The sequence below is a fragment of the Globicephala melas genome, chromosome 19 (genome assembly GCF_963455315.2).
Source record: "Globicephala melas chromosome 19, mGloMel1.2, whole genome shotgun sequence".
In the NCBI taxonomy this organism is placed as follows: Eukaryota; Metazoa; Chordata; class Mammalia; order Artiodactyla; family Delphinidae; genus Globicephala; species Globicephala melas.
In genome coordinates, this window is record NC_083332.1 from 1,568,657 (window position 1) to 1,587,901 (window position 19,245).

A 19,245-nucleotide genomic window follows, 5' to 3' on the forward strand; every position below is an offset into this window, starting at 1 on the left:
TTTTCTCCACACCCTCTCTAGCATTTGTTGTTTGCAGATTTTCTTATGATGCCCATTCTAACTGGTGTGAGATGACACCTCATTGCAGTTTTGATTTGCATTTCTCTAATAATTAGTGATGTTGAGTGACTTTTCATGTGCTTCTTGGTCATCTGTATGTCTTTGGAGAAATGTCTAATTAGGTCTTCTGCCCATTTTTGGATTGGGTTGTATGTTTTTTTAATATTGAGCTGCATGATCTGTCTACATATTTTGGAGATTAATCCTTTATCCATTGATTCATTTGCAAGTATTTTCTCCCATTCTGAGGGCTGTCTTTTCGTCTTGTTTGTGGTTTCCTTTGCTTTGCAAAAGCTTTTAACCTTTATTAGGTCCCATTTGTTTATTTTTGTTTTTATTTCCATTACTCTAGGAGGTGGATCAAAAAAGATCTTGCTGTGATTTATGTCAAAGAGTATTCTTCCTATATTTTCCTCTGAGAGTTTTATAGTGTCCAGTCTTACATTTAGGTCTCTAATCCATTTTGAGTTTATTTTTGTGTATGGTGTTAGGGAGTGTTCTAATTTCATTCTCTACATGTAGCTGTCCAGTTTTCCCAGCACCACTTATTGAAGAGACTGTCTTTTCTCCATTGTATATCCTTGCCTCTTTTGTCATAGATTAGTTGACCATAGGTGCTTGAGTTTTTCTCTGGGCTTTCTGTCCTGTTCCATTGATCTATATTTCTGTTCTTGTGTCAGTACCATATTGTTTTGATTACTGTAGCTTTGTAGTATAGTCTAAAGACAAGGAGTCTGATTCCTCCAGTGCCATTTTATTCCCTCAACACTGCTTTTGCTATTCGGGGTCTTTTGTGTCTCCATACAGATTTTAAGATTTTTTTGTTCTAGTTCTGTAAAAAATGCCACTGGTAATTTGATAGAGATTGCATTGAATCTGTAGATTGCTTTGGGTAGTATAGTCATTTTCACAATATTGATTCTTCCAATCCAAGAACATGGTATATCTCTCCATCTGTGTCATCTTTGTTTTCTTTCATCAGTGTATTACAGTTTCTGAGTACAGGTCTTTTACCTCCTTGGTACATTTATTCCTAGGTATTTTATTCTTTTATGTTGCAATGGTGAATGGGATTATTTCCTTAATTTCTCTTTCTGATCTTTCATTGTTAGTGTATAGGAATGCAAGAGACTTTTATGCATTAATTTTGTATCCTGCAACTTTACCAAATTCATTGATGAGCTCTAGTAGTTTTCTGGTGGCATCTTTAGGATTCTCTATGTATAGTATCATGTCATCTGCAAACAGTGACACTTTTACTTCTTCTTTTCCAATTTGTATTCCTTTTATTTTTTCTTCTCTGATTGCCATGACTACTACTTCAAGAATTATGTTGAATAATAGTGGCAAGAATGGACATCCTTGTCTTGTTCCTGATCTTACAGGAAATGCTTTCAGTTTTCCACCATTGAGAATGATGTTTGCTGTGGGTTTATTGTATATGACCTTTATTATGTTGAGGTAGGTTCCCTTGATGCCCACTTTCTGGAGAGTTTTTATCATGTAAATGAATGTTGAATTTTGTCAGAAGCTTTTTCTGCATCTATTGAGATGATCATATGGCTTTTATTCTTCAATTAAAAATTTTATTTATTTATTTATTTTATTTATTTTTGGCTGCATTGGGTCTTTGTTGCGGTGTGTGGACTCCTCAGTGTGGCAGCTTCTCTTGTTGTGGAGCACAAGCTCTAGGCATGCAGGCTTCATTAGTTGTGGCACCTGGGCTCAGTAGTTGTGGTGCACGGGCTTAGTTGCTCCACGGCATGTGGGATTATCCCAGAGCAGGGCCCAAACCTGTGTCCCCTGCATTGGCAGATGGATTCTTAACCACTGTACTACCAGGGAAGTCCCTTAGTAGTCTCTTACGATGCTTTGTATTTCTGTGGTGTCTGTTGTAACTTCTCATTTTTCATTTCTAATTTTATTGATTTGAGTCCTCTCCCTCTTTTTCTTGATGAGTCTGGCTAAAGGTTTATCAGTTTTGTTTATCTTCTCAAAGAACCAGCTTTTAGTTTTATTGATCTTTGCTATTGTTTTCTTTGTTTCTATTTCATTTATTTCTGCTCTTATCTTTATGATTTCTTTCCTTCTACTAACTTTGAGTTTTGTTTGTTCTTCTTTCTCTAGTTCCTTTAGGTCTAAGTTTAGATTGTTTATTTGAGATTTTTCTTGTTTCTTGAGGTAGGCTTGTATTGCTATAAACTTCCCTCTTAGAACTGCTTTTGCTGTATCCCATAGGTTTTGGATCGTTGTGTTTTCATTGTCATTTGTCTCTAGATATTTTTTGATTTCTTCAGTGATCTCTTGGTTATTTAGTAACATACTGTTTAGCCTCTGTGTGTGTTTTTTACCTTTTTCCCCTGTAATTGTTTTCTAATCTCATAGCATTGTGGTTGGAAAAGATCCTTAATATGATTTCAATTTTCTTAAATTTACTGAGGCTTGATTTGTGACCCAGGATGTGATCTATCCTGGAGAATGTTCTGTGTGCACTTGAGAAGAAAGTGTAATCTGCTGTTTTTGGATGGAATGTTCTATAAATATCAATTAAATCTATCTGGCCTACTGCGTCATTTAAAGCTTGTGTTTCTTTATTAATTTTTTGTCTGGATGATCTGTCCATTAATGTAAGTGAGGTCGTAAAGTCCCCCATCATCATTGTGTTACTGTCAATTTCCTCTTTTATGGCTGTTAACATTTGCCTTATGTATTGAGGTGCTCCTATGTTGGGTGCATATATATTTATAATTGTTATCGCTTCTTGGATTGATCCCTTTGTCATTATGTAGTGTCCTTCCTAGTCTCTTGTAACATTCTTTATCTTAAAGTCTATTTTATCTGATATGAGTATTGCTACTCCAGCTGTCTTTTGATTTCCATTTGCATGGAATATCTTTTTCCATCCCCTCACTTTCAGTCTTATGTGTCCCTAAGTCTTACCCCTTAAGTGGGTCTCTTGTAGACAGCATGTATATGGGTCTTGTTTTTGTATCCATTCAGCGAGCCTGTGTCTTTTGGTTGGAGCATTTAATCCATTCACGTTTAAGGTAATTACCGATATGGATGTTCCTGTCACGATTTTCTTAATTGTTTTGGGTTTGTTTTTGTAGATCCTTTTCTTCTCTTGTGTTTCCCACTTAGAGAAGTTCCTTTAGCATTTGTTATAGAGCTGGTTTTGTGATGCTGAATTCTCTTAGCTTTTGCTGGTCTGTAAAGGTTTTGATTTCTCCGTCAAATCTGAATGAGATCCTGAATGAGATTAATCTTCGTGTAGGTTCTTTTCATCACTTTAAATATATCATGCCACTCCCTTCTGGCTTGTAGAGTTTCTGCTGAGAAATCAGCTGTTAACCTTATGGGAGTTCCCTTGTATGTTATTTGTCATTTTTCCCTTGCTGCTTTCAATAATTTTTTTTTGTCTTTCATTTTTGTTAGTTTGATTACTATGTGTCTCAGCATGTTACTCCTTGGGTTTGTTCTGCCTGGGACTCTCTGTGATTCCCAGACTTGGGTGGCTATTTCCTTTCCCATGTTAGGGAAGTTTTCAACTATAATCTCTTCAAACAGTTTCTCAGGTCCGTTGTCTCTCTCTTCTGCTTCTGGGACCTGTATAATACGAATGCTGTTGCATTTAACTTTGTCCCAGAGGTCTCTTAGACTGTCTTCTTTTCTTTTCATTCTTTTTTCTTTGTTCTGCAGCAGTGAATTCCACCATTCTGTCTTCCAGGTGAGTTCTGCATCAGTTATTCTGGTATTGATTCCTTCTAGTATATTTTTCATTTTGGTTATTGTATTATTCATCTCTGTTTGTTTGTTCTTTAATTCTTCTAGGTCTTTTTAAACATTTTTTGCATCTTCTTGATCTTTGCCTCCATTCTTTTTCCGAGTTTTGCCTATCTCCACTTCATTTAGTAGTTTTTCTGGGATTTTATCTTGTTTCTTCATCTGGTACATAGTCATCTGCCTTTTCATTTTGTTTGTTTTTCTGTGAACGGTTTTCATTCCACAGGCTGCAGCATTGTAGTTTTTCTTGCTTCTGCTGTCTGCCCTCTGGTGGATGAGGCTATCTAAGAGGCTTTTGCAAGCTTCCTGATGGGAGGGACTGGTGGTGGGTAGAGCTGGGTGTTGCTCTGGTGGGCAGAGCTCAGTAAAACTTTAATTGTTTTGTCTGCTGATGAGTGGGGCTGAGTTCCCTCCCTGTTGGTTGTTTGGCCTGAGGCGATGCAGCACTGGAGGCTACAGCCTCTTTGATGGGGCTAATGGTGGACTCTGGGAGGGCTCATGCCAAGTACTTCCCAGAGCTTCTGCTGCCGCTATTCTTGTCCCTGTGGTGAGCCACAGCCATATTCTGCATCTGCAGGATACCTTCCAACACTAGCTGGTAGGTCTGGCTCAGTCTCCTATGGAGTCACTACTCCTTCCCCTTGGGTCCTGATGTGCACACTACTTTGTGTATGCCCTCCAAGCTTGGAGTATATGTTTCCCCCAGTCCTGTAGTCAAATTCTGCTAGCCTTCAAAGTCTGTTTCTCTGGGAATTCCTCCTGCTGTTGCCAGACCTCAAGGTTGGAACCCTGACTTGGGGCTCAGAACCTTCACTCCAGTGGGTGGACTTCTGTGCTATAAGTGTTCTCCAGTTTGTGAGTCACCCATCCAGTAGTTATGGAATTTGATTTTATTGTGATTGCACCTCTCCTACTCTCTCATTGCGGTTTCTGCTTTGTCTTTGGATGTGGGGTATCTTTTTTCCTGAGTTCCAGTGTCTTCCTGTCAATGATCGTTCAGTAGTAAGTTGTAATTCCAGTGCGCTCACAAAAGGCAGTGAACACACATCCTTCTACTCTGCCATCTTGAATCAGTTTCCATAATGTTATAATAATTTCTAATCAGAATTTAGTATATGGATTATGTAAGCTGAAATTTTATATAAAGCAATAATTTATAAGATAACAAAGGGGCCTCCCTGGTGGTGCAGTTGTTGAGAGTCCACCTGCCAATGCAGGGGACACGGGTTCGTGTCCTGGTCCGGGAAGACCCCACATGCCACAGAGGGGCTGGGCCTGTGAGCCATGGCCGCTGAGCCTGCGTGTCTGGAGCCTGTGCTCCACAACGGGAGAGGCCACAACAATGAGAGGCCCGCATACTGCAAAAAAAAAACAACAACAACAACAAAACAAAAAGATAACCAAGTAAAATTGGAAAAGGAAGTATAATATACGAACTTCTGATCAGATGTGAGGGCCAACTACAAGCTACAAGAAGAGAAAAATATATTATTAGCAAGGGAGAAATAGAAGAGAGAATCAAATGGAAGTGTCAGAAACAGACCTGTATGTAAAATGAGACTTAATTTTGATATTTGTGACTTAGGACTATAATAGTGCTTTATGACATGCCAACACCATTTCCTTGCCAACACGATCCCTTATTCTTCTGGGCTCACTGGGCTCCAGTCATAAGCTTTGTAAATGCTGCTCAAAGACACCAGGCATGACTCTGATAGAGAGGCTTTGTACTTGTTTGTCCCACTTTTGGAAGGCCTTTTCTCAAGATATCCACATGACCTTATGGTACAACTGTAACATTTTCTGCCCTCTTTTATGCTTTAGTTTCCTCTTGAGCATTTGTCTTCATCTGAAATATTAAATGGTTCACTCATTAACCTTTTTTGTCTATGTTGCTGATGGGAATTAATATTACATGGCCCTACTCTTCCCACAGGTTCCACATTCAGCAGAACCACTTATGGACCCTGCACTGGTGAGTGTCAGGTGTCCTATAAGTCTTTTGCTGCCACTCTTCCTGGACTTGGTGTCTGGGGACCCTAAGCCCAGGTTTCCAAGTCCAGGCCAGAGGTTATATGGACAGATTCCCATTTTTGGCAACCAGTGGACTGAGATGTGAAAGGTTGTCTTAGGTATAGCAGGTAATATGTATAAATGTTTGAGGATGAGATTGAGATGGGAGTGTTTTAGGACTTGTAGGTCTTTGTTAACAGCTGGTAAGAACAGAGAGCAAGGGGGCCAGAGTTAGACCTAGAATGGTAGACTGAGAAGAGGTTTCTGTTCCGATGGAAGACATGGAATTTTTGGAACAGAGAGGGAAAGTGATGTGACTTAGGTTTTAAGAGGCTACTCCTGGCTGCAGAGTGCACAAGAGACTGGGGGAGAGAAAGAAAAGGAGATAATGAAGGAGGTATTGCAGTCATCCAGATGCACATTAGTTCTTGCTGGACCAAAGTGGTGCATGAGGAGGTAGGAGAAATACTTGGCTTCTGGATTTGCTTTTAAAGTAGGGACTGATCAGATTTTCTAATGTGGAGGGCTCACGGATAACTCCAAGTTTTTTTTCCCTTTGCATTTGGAAGGGTGGCAGTGCCATCAACTGAGATGGGGAAGTCAGTGGTAGCGGTCCTTTTCCGTGAGAATATTAGGAATTGGGTTTTGGCTGTTTTGATTCTCAGATGTTCCAGTGACTCCAAGTATAGGAGACAAGGGGACGGCTGAACGTGCAGATCTAGAGTGCTGGCGGAGGCTTCAGGTTGCCATTAGGGGACAAGGGAAGATAAGGGGGCTGTCACAAAGACAGATAAGAAGAGTGGTCATCAGTGGGAAGGTGGGGGGCGGGAGGGAAAGTCCATCAGGTGGCTCAGGTTTTTATGGGGGAGTGCCTATGAAATTGATTAATTGATGCAGAGGGAAAGCAGAATGTAGGTGAAGTAAAAGTAAAGTCAGGCTGGTGGTTATTTTTCTTCCTGTGCACTCACTAGGCTTTTGTGGTGGAACTTGGGTAGTTTCTGACAGAATGTCAGATGAGTTTACCTAAGGTGTGTCAAGTGGGTGTGGATTTTGAATGGGTGTTATATGGACAGAGATTGCAACTGGTGAAGAGACATAATGTGCAATACAGAGGTGGAACATGAACAGGCGTATTTAGATTTGCATGTTTTGACTGAGGTTAAAGTCAGGAACAAGGCCTGGTGGGGAAACATTCAGAACAGACCGGTGGAGAGTTGGGGTATGGTGGGATCCTGTTGCATTGGCAGGAACTTTCTGATGCCATGTGCAGGAGGGTATGTGAGGAGGCAGGAGACATGCCAGTTTTGTGGGCTGGGTGGTGGTGATGGGGATCAGATGTATGAGGAGTTAGCCAGTGAGTGTGCATGTGGGGAAGGTGTGTGACCAAATTGCCCCAGAGCCCTCATACCAGGAGTTTAACAGAGAATGATGAGCCCAAGTTTGTTTGTGTCTGGGAGACATGATCCTGGGGACTCTCAGGCTGTTGTCTTGCAGGAGAGGGAGGGAGACATGCATACCAGGCTCACAGCTTAGATGGCATCTCTCTGCCCACCTACCTACCTGTTGTTGCTGAGAGTTGTACCTAGTGCTCAAGGAAGTATGAAGAGTTATTAGGTGCCCTCTAAGTTAGGGAGCTGGGGAGGAAGATGAACCGAGTGAGTATGGGTTAGGGGCACTTATGGGGTCCTGGGGAGAGAGGCTGCTTATGGAGACATCTGTCCCTGTCATCACAGGGCTCTGTAACCTTTGAGGACGTGGCTGTATACTTTTCCCAGGAGGAATGGAAGCTTCTTGATGAGGCCCAGAGATTCCTGTACCACGATGTCATGCTGGAGACCTTTGCACTTGCTGCGTCATTGGGTAAGGCCCTCACACCTATCCCAGCATCCCAGGCAGGTCTCCGCCTTTCCCCATTTTTCCAAAAGCAAGTCTGTTTTTTCACAGCTAGACAGTGGGCACATCTATATTACTGCTTCTCTCTCATCTGTGTTGTTGGTGCCAAGGCTGAGTGAATGTGTATACGATCTCCTTTCAGGAGTATCCCCAATACCAGCAGCTCTGAAGTTTTTTCAGTGAAGTTTTTCTGGGTCATAAGACTTGGAATTAGTTCAATGGGTTCCACTAGTCTCAGCCACTCCCTGCTAAGTTGACTCCATAGACCCTTGCACCTCTGTGCTCCAGGCTCTGCCACCTTCCAGCTGACATTTCTTGGGGGCTTACCATTCCAGGAATTGTTGGGACTTAATGTGGTCAGTATTTGTGGGGTCTTCTTGACTGTTTCTGTGAGACCCTCATCTGAAAGATTCTTTTTGTTACATATTTTTTTCCTGAGGTTGTTTTGGGATTGGTTGCACCTCAGGCCAGTACCGACTGTTCACCTGTTGTGTCTTTCTCTTAGGACTTTCATCTTCTAGGTACCATGTTGTCCAGCTGGAGCTGAGAGGAGAACCCTGGGTACATGACAGAGTGGACATGACTCCAGACAGAGCAAGAGGGGCTCAAATATGGCCCGGCCCTGGTAATTAGCATTGGGGGAGGAAGTGACATCATGGTTTGATTCACATCATATCAGGAACATGTCCCATACCCAACACTGTTTTGGTGTCAAGGCCAGTGACTGTGTACCTCATTTCTGTTTCTCCTCCATCCTTGACACTTGCCTCCTGTGATTTTTCCTCTGACTTCCAACCCAGAATTATCCCTTACCTCTCTATCTTCCACTCCTAATTGTTCCTCTCCATCCTCCCTCTGCTGTGCTTTCCACTGTTCACCTACACTTAATGTTTCATGAGGTCTGCACCTCTCCTCAAAATAGTCCTTGAACGCCAGCTACTTAGTGAAAATCAGATTTTCCTGGACCTGGACACAGCTTTCCACATAGCACACACATGTCACCAGCAGCCAAGGTCCTAGTGAAAACTGTTCCTGGAGGAATGAGTTGTGGACCCCTAGCTCCTTTATGCATTCCACCGCATCCTTCTGTCATTTGCCTGGTGAGTGCTCCCTGTCCTGTGATGTGTAGAGGGTCAGTACTGTACAGCAAGGCTTGCCTAGCCTTCCTGCAACTTCTTGTCTTGAAAACAGTCCCATAGATTTGTTCCTTTCTATGTCAGACAAACATTTGTGATGGGGCTGCCTTCTTATACCAAAATCCTATGTCAAGTTTACCCGTATTTCTCTGCTTTCAGGGTGTTGGTATATAGCAGAGAACAAGCAGACACCTTCTGAGCAGAATGTTTCTGTAGAAGTGCCACAAATAAATACTTCAGAGGCAGACCTGTCCACCCTGAAGTCCTATCCCTGGCAGACGTGCTGCCTGTCCTTAGAAGGTAGTTTGCAACTAGCTGAGGACCTTGGCACAAACCCTGGCCAGAAACTCTGTGGGGCAGGTGTGCAGTTTCACCATCACACTGGAGAGGAACACTTTAGAAGAGACGTGGGTAAGACCTTTATGAAGAGCCACACCGTCCATGCATCCAAGAAGTCTTTCACATTCCAGGAGTCTGGGAAGGATTTCCCTTGTAGCTCTGGCCTTCTCCAGCACCAGGTCACTCCACAAAAGGACACCAAGTTTGTAGAGACCTTTCACAATGGAGAAAAGCGTTACAAGTGCAGTGAATGTGGGAAGGCCTTCTGCCGTAAATACAGGCTTGCTCAGCACCAGAGAGTCCACACTGGAGAAAGACCTTATGAATGCAGTGAATGTGGGAAAGTCTTTAGATGCAACTCCAATCTTGTTATACATAGAAGAATTCACACTGGGGAAAGGCCTTATGAGTGTAGAGAATGTGGGAAGTTCTTTAGACAAAACGCCCAACTTATTGTTCACCAGAGAATTCACACTGGAGCCAAGCCTTACGAGTGCAGTGAATGTGGGAAAACCTTCATTACTAAAAGCAAACTTATTCAGCACCAGAGAGTCCACACTGGAGAGAGACCTTATGAATGTGGAGAATGCAGAAAAGCCTTCACCTATAAACGCATGCTTGTTCAGCATCAGAGAGTCCACACTGGAGAGAGGCCTTATGAGTGCAGTGAATGTGGGAAAGTCTTTAGGTACATCGCCAGCCTCATTAAACATAGAAGAATTCACACTGGGGAAAGGCCTTATGAGTGTAGTGAATGTGGGAAGTCCTTTAGGCAAAGGGCCCACCTTCAGGTCCACCAGAGAATTCACACTGGAGCAAAGACTTACAAGTGCAGTGAATGTGGGAAATGTTTTAGCCAAAACTCTATTCTCACTACGCACCAGAGAGTTCACACTGGCGAAAGGCCTTATAAGTGCAGTGAATGTGGAAAGTGTTTTAGCCAAAGCTCTACTCTTATTAAGCACCAGAGTTCACATTGGAGAAAAACCATATGAGGAGAATTCTGAATGAGGAGAATTCTTTGGCCAAAGCATCCAGCTTACTCAACACCGAAAAGCTCACACCCCAGAAAGGCCTCATCAGTACAGCAGATGTGGAAAAGTTTTCTGTCAAAGGTCTGCTCTGACTGAGCACTAGAAACTTCACAGCTCAGATAGACCCTATGAGTACAGCAAATGTAGGAAAGATTTCAGCCAAAGGTCTTACCTTATTTGATACCAGAAAGTTCATCTAGAGAAGGGCCTTCAAATGAGATGAGAGCAGTGAATGAGTTGTCTCCTTAGTTAATACATCATACTGAATAGACTCTCTGAGGAAGTCATCAACTGGAAGTTGAATGCCATACATCTGAACAGCCCTCGTGTGCAGATTGCCTATGAGTACTGGCTTCATAGGAAGCTTTTCAGGAGCTATACTCTACTTTCTAACCTGTGCAAGCCCCTTGCTGGACTCAATATCACTGTAAGTTTTTTACCTCTCCCAAGTGGCAGATCCCAGTAATGGGCATCAGTCATCGCATTGTGATCAGTGTAGGTAGACCTTTGTGCTGTCCTGTTCTCTGGAGGGAAGCATGAATAGCCTGAGCACTTGGGTGTTGTCATGCTCTTCTGTCAAGGACAGGACCTAAGCAGCTTTGACCACTGTGACCCAATGTGGGTTCCCTTGGCAGCTTACAGTTTACTTTCCTTGGTGGTATTGTCTCATGTCATGCTCACGATGGATGTTTCTAGCTCCAGATCACCCTGTTTGGGAACTATCTGCCTCCATTTGCTCTACTCTGTGAAAAAATAAAGACTATAGTTTAAGCCACGTCTTTTGTGGGTGTTCCAATCTTTGTTTTCTTCAATAAGGATAGTATCATGGCGGAGAATGGTTTTCACTCCAGTTTTGATCTAATTTGAATTGTTGTCCAAAGCCTCCTGGGGTAGACTACAGGGCTCTGGGACTAATGTGACCTGGATGTTAGAATTTTTGGTGGGTCCCGAGGTCACCCTGAGATGAGGACAGTTGTATGAACCACCAGTGTTTTTTGGAGCTGCATAAGTTCTCTTTTTTCACATGGGATGTCAGATCATGACCCCAGTACTGTTCAAGAGAAGAAGTTCTCTAGGTCCAGCTGGAAAAGAGCCATGTGCCATAATGTCCATAACATGGTAGGCTGGTTTTGCTGAGCGTTAGATTACAGACATCAGATGGGAACCATATTTGGTACAGAAACAGGGAATTAATAGGGAGTGACTAGCAAACAAAAAGAGATGAACCTATTCTAAAATTGCATCCATGAATGTTCCCTTGACTGTGGCTGTTTAAGATAATGTTTTTGCAAAAATTCTCAGGAGATACAGAGCGGTTTCTCTCCTGAGGTCCCAGTCAGTGTCAGGCTAAATAATGTAAAGGTTTTGAGATCCCGTAGCATCTTCAGATTGTTTATCTCAAGGCCATTGGTGCATAACAAAGATAATGGGTAATAAAAGTGGAAATCGTGTAGTCCAGGCATGTGGTTTTTAGGATGCAGGCCGTTCCTGGATAACTCACGTGGAAACACCTTTCATTGCTCACCAGTCTTCACTGCTACCACAACAGAATCCCTCCCATTAGACAAGGAGATGTGATGGAGTTAACATGTGGTTGCCAGAGTTCTACTGAAAAGGAGATTCAGAAAAGATTCAGATTTTTTATGTGAATCCAATTTTTATTTAATTGAGCTGTATAGTTGGTATGTGCTGAACTGAACATACCTAAAATGTACAGCTTGGTTAAGTTTTAATATGTGTAAACCCACAGAACCATCGTAATTACAAACATCCATCACTCCCATATCCACCTTCTGACATTTCTCCCAGGACTCCCAGGCAACTAGTATTGATTTACTTTTTTCCCATTCAATTAGTGTTTTCTACACTTAATATCATTGGGGTCTTAATGTTTACTTTTATATTTGTCTCTTTTTCATGATGCATAATTATTTTGAGAATCATTTAAGTTGCTGATAAGTATAATTCATTTTTTTTCCTGAAAAATATACTGTTTGGATATACCACCCACTGACTGTTTATCCATACATCTGTTAAAGGATGGGTTTTTGTGGTTTGTATCCTTTTTGTCTATGACAGATAAGTTTAATAAATTATATGTACGTATGGTTTCATATTCAAAATTCAATGACTATACCCTTTTGTGTGCCATTCACAGTATGGGAGCATTCCGGTTTTCCTGTATTCCTCTCTAGTACTTGGTTGATGTGGCTAGTGTTTCAGTATTACCTGTTTAAATGTGTAGAGGTGTCTCACTATGGTCTGATTGCATTTCCCTAATGATTCATGATGTTGAACATTTTTGTGTTTATTTGCCAGGTGTATGTCTTCTTTGATAAAATGTCTGTCTTTTATTAGTAACTGAGAAGGCAAAAACCTGTTGGAGCTTGACTTCTTCAATGACTTCGCTGGGTGGAATAAATGTGCTCACATCGTTATTCATCACGTATGGTCCTCATTATTAACATAGTGTCCGTTACTTTAAGTCTAGACACGTATAAAGCAACTAACCGAACCTTGATTGCTGTGTTTGCCAATTTCCCTGGTATGAATACTCCAACTGTGGGCAATTCCAAACAGTGAATATGAAGTTTTTACTGCATCAGCGGCGCAAGAAGCCAAACACTGAGATGCCAATGTTTGCAGGGGACAAGGCAGCCAAGCCGGGAGCTAGAAGAAGTCTCAGATCCACCTTCCCGGAGGCGATGTGCTTGAGATATTTAAGGTATAAAGAGGCAGTGTGGTCTTAGGTGTGGGGAAAGGCCATCAGAGTTAGAGAAAAGGTGAGGTAATTGCTGTGTGCAGGTGTATTTCATTACATGCTTCTTCACAGATGCATGTTCAAAAATGGTGTCCCTGAATGGGACATCACTGGCTCTACTCTTTAATGAGGGAACCAGAGAAGCAACACATGGTCCACCTGCTTATGGCCACCCCAAATTCCTCCTCTGTCTTGTTCACTATAGCTCCCTGTCTGGAGTCTATGTTCTCTTGACTCTGACCTAACACAGTGAGGTCTAAAGCCTTAGGCTACATCCTTTGGAAGAGCAATAAGACAATGTTTAATAGACCCCAGCTATGGATGCATGAACTTTGTGTCATAGTGACAACCTGGTATCATGTGCCCGTTTGGTTTTGTAGGTTTCGGAAACATCTGAAATATTATGGCTGTCTCTCTGGGACCAGCGAAGACTACATTCCATGGAAATCTGGGTTCGTCTCCTTTAAGAAGCGTGAAACTCCGCCCCCGTCCTCAGAGCCTCCAGGACACTCTTTCCCAGGATCCCGGGCAGTGAGGCGGGGCTTTTCCTGTAGGCGGGGAGCACCACCCCTTGACAGGTTCTAGAGGCCTGTGAACTGCATTACCCGGAAAAAAACTACGCCAGTTCGTGGGCGCCCCTGGGCCAATGAAGGCTCAGGAAAGAGTCACTTCCGTTCTAGAGGACGGAGTCTGGGCGGCATTTCCGGCGTCGACTGAGGTCGTTATTTTGTAAACTCGGCTGTGTTCACAGGCGGGGAACTTCGCAACGCTGTGAAGGCCAGAGGTCAGGGAGCCAGGAAAGCGCCGTGCCCGCTTCTCTGAGCTTCGTCTGAGGCTCGGCGTGGGCGCTATCCGGCCTGACTCTGTCGGGCGGTTGGTGCCGCAGTGCCCGGGCCCCACCTTCACCCACAAACTCCGCTGGCGCCGGCGCAGATGTGTCTGATTCAGGTAAATGCTGCGTCATCCGGGCCCTCCCCCAACTCTTCTCATTCAGCAGTGTTTTATCTGTGTTCTTTTACTAGTGTCCTATAGTTATCATTTGTACCCCCAAAACTTGGCTTTCCGAAGTTTGAAATATGACCTGCCTGGGAAAAAAAAATTGCAGAGGACTTCAATGTGCGGTTGAAGAAGCTCTGAGATTAATATCACCGCTCAGGCCAAAATTGCTATATAAATAGGACCTCAGAAGCAGCCTGTGGGATTTTTCCAAACAATTATCCCCATCCCCAGCAACTTAATGTATTGGCTGCTGTTTGAAGTAAGCATTTCCTTTCTTTTCTTGATAGTTTTGCCAACTATGTGGAAACTATTTGACGTGTCTTGTTTAGTTTCGCTTGTTTTAAAAGTTTTTTATGAATGTAATATGTTTTATGATGTGTTTTTCTTCTTTTGCGCAATGTGGTGTGACTTTACCCATGTTTTTCGTGGCTATCCCTTTGTGGAAGAAAGGTGAAACAGGAGGGAAGGGGCAGGGCACAGCCTTTAAAGGAATGACATATCCATAGGACTTGACTAAAACAAACAGGTTTGAACCAATTAGGTCCAAGATGGCGGAAGATTTGATTTCCAGTGGATCTTGAGGCTCATTATACTCCCATTGTAATACATGAGCATGTAAATAACACACCCACCAGCGACCTGCCAGTTCTAAGGCTAACTCTAAAAGGCCAAAAAGTGGGTGGTGGCCCAATTCCTGGAAATACCTGCCCCTTCCCGGGAAGTAGTTGGAATAATCCTCCCACTCAGCCTGTGAAATTACGTAGAACATAAAAAGTAACCACGTCATATTTTGAGGCCTCTCGCCTTCTGAGATGGCCCACACTCTGTCTGTGGAGTGTGTTCCTCGCTAAATAAATCCAATTCTTACCTATCACGTTGTCTCACTGAACTCTTTCTGTGAGGAGACTTCAAGAACCTGAGGTTCATTAAGTCCTGAGACCAGGTGTGTGATATCAAGTAAAGTCCCAATCTGAGTTGCATGGTTTCAGGGGGACCCCTTGCAGGGTCTGAGAGTGGGCACTTGTGTAACACTCGTAAATTAATTGTCCAAGGAGACACACATGCTGACAAAGCAAGAGACTTTATTGGAAAGGGGTGCCTAGGCGAAGAGCAACACAGTAGGGAACCCAGGAGAATTGCTCTGCCATGATGCTCGCAATCTCAGCTTTTATGGTAATAGGGTTAGTTTCCGGGTTGTCTATGGCCAGTTGTTCTGACTCAGGGTCCTTCCTGGTGGTGCACTCACCTCTCAGCCAAGGTGGATTCCAGCGTGAGGGGGATTCTGGGAGGTAGGCAGGACATATCATCTTTTCCCTCCTCCTTTCAGACCCTCCCAAATTCTCCCAGTTAGCTTTCAGAGGCAGCACCTCTTTATCAGAACTTCCTGTTGTGAGACAATTCAGGCAAGTGGTTATCATTGTGCCTGGCCAAGGTGGGCGGTTTCAGTTCCCTAACACATTCATTTTCCTTTCTTGTGCTGTATTCTGTAGATATGAGTATATGAGTAAAATGTCTTTATAAGTTCCCCTGTTGAAGGCTCTTCTTTGTTTACATGTTTCTTTTTTCTTCTTTTTTTTTTTTTTTTTGGTCTACTTTCTGTATTTATAGCCATACCTGCCATCTGTTCTTGTGTACATATGCATTTATCTAGCATATATGTTAAAATTATTTATTTAAATGAACATTTCCAGTTTTTAATTTTGTTCTTACTAATTTTAACTTAGTTCTTTGAATGAAATTATACATATTTTTCAACTACCCCATTGTTAGATTTTGATACAGACTTATTATACATTACATAAACTCAGTTTTACAGCATACACACACTTAGAGGGTTTTGGGGTTTTTTAAATAATTTTTATTGGAGTATAGTTGATTTATAATGTTGTGTTAGTTTCAAGTGTACAGCAAAGTAAATCGCTTATAAATATACATATATTCATTCTTTTCTAGAGTCTTCTCCCATATAGGTCATTACAGGGTACTGAGTAGAATTCCCTGTGCTATAAAGTAAGTCCTAATTAGTTATCTGTTTTATATATAGTAGTGTGTATATATCAATCCCAGTCTCCCAAATTATCCCCCCCTCCCCGCTTTCCCTCGGTAACAAGAAGTTTGTTTCTACACCTGTGGCTCTGTTTCTGCTTTGTAAATAAGTTTATTTCTATTATTTTTTGTTTTTTAGCAATATCATCATGCCTTTTTCTGTTTGACTTACTTCACTCAGTATGACAGTCTCTAGGTCCATCCATGTTGCTACCGATGGCATTATTTTGTTCTTTTTTATGGTTTTTTTATCCAGTGTGTATATGTACCACATCTTTATCCACTCCTCCATTGGTGGACACTTAAGTTGCTTCCATGTCTTGGCTGTTGTAAATAGTGCTGCAGTAAACATTGTGCTGCTTGTATCTTTTCAGATTGTGGTTTTCTATGGATATATGCACAGGAGTTGGATTGCTGGATTATATGGTACTTCTATATTTAGTTTTTTAAGGAACCTCTATACTGTTCTCCATAGCAGCTGTACCAATTTACATTCCCACCAGCAGTGTAGGAGGGTTCCCATTTTTCCACATCCTCTCCAGCATTTATTATTTGTAGACTTTTTGATGATGGCCATTCTGACCAGTGTGAGGTGGTTCCCACTGTAGTTTTTATTTACATTTCTCTAATAGTAGTGATGTTGAGCATCTTTTCATGTGCATTTGCCCATCTGAATGTCTTTGGAGAAATGTCTATTTAGGTCTTCTGCCAATTTATTGATTGGATTGTTTGTGTTTTTTCCGATACTGATCTGCATGAACTGTTTGATTATTTTGGAAATTAATCCCTTGTCAGTTGCTTCGTTTGCAAATATTTTCTCCCATTTTGTGGGTTGTCTTTTCGTCTTTTTTATGGTTTCCTTTGCTGTGCACAACCTCGTAAGGTTAATTAGGTTCCATTTGTTTTTGTTTTTATTCTCATTACTCTAGGAGGTGGGTCAAAAAAGATCTTGCTGCGCTTTATGTTGAAAGTGTTCTGCCTATGTTTTCCTCTAAGAGTTTTATAGTGTCTGGCCTTCACTTAGGTCTTTAATCAATTTTGACTTTATTTTTGTGTATGGTGTTAGTGGGTGTTCTCATTTCATTCTTTTACATGTAGCTGTCTAGTTTTCCTAACACCACTTATTGAAGACACTGTCCTTTCTCCATTTTACATTCTTGCCTCCTTGGTCATAGATTAGGTGACCATAGGTGTGTGGGTTTATCTCTTGACTTTCTATCTATCCTGTTCCATCAATCTGTATTTCTGTTTTTGTGCCAGTGCCAAACTTTTGGTTACTCTAACTTTGTAGTATAGTCTGGAGTCAGGGAGCCTGATTCTTCCAGCTCCGTTTTTCTTTCTCAGGCTTGCTTTGGCTATTCGAGGTCTTTCTGTTTCCATACAAATGGTAAAATTATTTGTTCTAGTTCTGTGAAAAATGCCATTGGTAATTTGTTAGGGACTACACTGAATCTGTAGACTGCTTTGGGTAGTATAGTCATTTTCACAATATAGATTCTTCCAATCCAAGAACATGGTCTATCTCTCTGTTTATGTCATGTTTGATTGCTTTCATCAGCATCTTACAGTTTTCTGAGTACAGGTCTTTGGCCTCCTTAGGTACGTTTATTTTTATTATTATTTTAATAAATTTATTTATGTATTTATCTTGGGCTGTATTAGGTCTTTGTTGCTCCACGCAGGCTTTCTCTAGTCGTGCCGAGCAGGGGTTACTTCCTCGTGGTGGTGCGTAGGCTTCTTGTTGCAGTGGCGTTTTTTTCTTGTTGCAGAGCACAGGCTCTAGGCATGCAGGCTTCAGTAGTTATGGTATGGGGGCTCAGCTGTTCTGCGGCATGTGGGATCTTCTCGGACAAAGGCTCGAACCCACATCCCCTGCATTGGCAGGTGGATTCTTAACCACTGTGCCACCAGGGAAGCCCCTTAGGTAGGTTTATTCCTAGGTAGTTTATTCTTTTTGTTGCAGTGGTGAATGGGATTGTTTCCTTAATTTCTCTTTCTGATCTTTCATTGTTAGTGTATAGGAATGCAAGAGATTTTTGTGCATTCATTTTGTATTCTGCAGGTTTACCAAATTCACTGATGAGCATAGTAGTTTTCTGATAGCATCTTTAGGACTTTCTCTGAGTAGTATCATGTCATCTGCAAACAGTGATAGTTTTACTACTTCCAATTTGCATTTCTTTTCTTTTTGTTCTCTGATTGCTGTGGCTAGAACTTCTGAAACTATTGGCAGGAGTGGACATCCTTGTCTTGTACCTGATCTTTGAGGAAATGCTTTCAGTGTTTCACCGTTGAGAATGATGTTAGCTGTGGGTTTGTTGTATATGGCCTTTATTATGTTGAGGTAGGTTCCCCCATGCCAACTTTCTGGAGAGTTTTTATCGTAAATGAGTTTTGAATTTTGTCAAAAACTTTTTCTGCATCTATTGAGATGATCATATGGGTTTTATTCTTTAATTTGTTAATACGGTGTATACATTGATTGATTTGCATATATTGAAGAATCCTTGCATCCCTGGGTAAATCCTACTTGATCATGGTGTATGATACTTTTAATGTGTTGTAGTCAGTTTGCTAGTATTTTATTGAGGAGTTTTTGCATGTATGTTCATCAGTGATATTGGCCTGTAATTTTCTTGTGTGTGGGTGGTATGTTTGGTTTTGATATCAGGGTGGTGATGACCTCACAGAATGAGCTTGGGAGTGTCTCCTCTTCTGCAGTTTTTTATAGGTGTTTTCTTTTTAAATGTTTGATAAGTTCTTCTATGAGGCCATCTGGTCCTGGCCTTTCTGTTTGTTGGAAGTTTTTTTCTAAATCAGTTTTAATTTCAGTACTGGTCAGTGGTTTGTTCATATTTTCTTTTTCTTCCTGGCTCAGTCTTGGTAGGTTGTATCTTTCTAGGAATTTGCCTATTTCTTCTAGGTTGTCCATTTTATTGTATATAGTTGCTTGCAGTAGTCTCTTAGGAGCCTTTGTATTTTTGTGGTGTCCGTTTTTATTGATTTGAGCCCTCACCTGTTGTTCTTGATGACTCTGGCAAGGTTTATGTTTTCAAAAAAACAGCTTTTAGTTTCATTGATCTTTGCTATTATTTGCTTTAGGTGTAAGTAAGATTAGGTTATTTATTGAAGATTTTTCTTGTTTCCTGAGGAAAGATTGTATTGTTATAAACTTCGCTCT

General features: G+C 41.6%; 1 protein-coding gene across 1 annotated transcript in view; it reads left to right on the top strand.

The window, feature by feature from the left end:
* Nucleotides 1–19,245, top strand: part of LOC115847980 (zinc finger protein 773-like) — a 30,961-nt gene that overhangs the window by 3,932 nt on the left and 7,784 nt on the right. The window contains exons 3-7 of the mRNA XM_030848256.3: nucleotides 5,780–5,818; nucleotides 7,590–7,716; nucleotides 8,255–8,374; nucleotides 9,045–12,983; nucleotides 13,400–13,967. Of these exons, the coding sequence (XP_030704116.2) occupies nucleotides 5,804–5,818; nucleotides 7,590–7,716; nucleotides 8,255–8,374; nucleotides 9,045–10,219 (1,437 nt within the window). The 5' untranslated portion in view covers nucleotides 5,780–5,803 and the 3' untranslated portion in view covers nucleotides 10,220–12,983; nucleotides 13,400–13,967. The remainder of the gene's footprint in view (nucleotides 1–5,779; nucleotides 5,819–7,589; nucleotides 7,717–8,254; nucleotides 8,375–9,044; nucleotides 12,984–13,399; nucleotides 13,968–19,245) is intronic.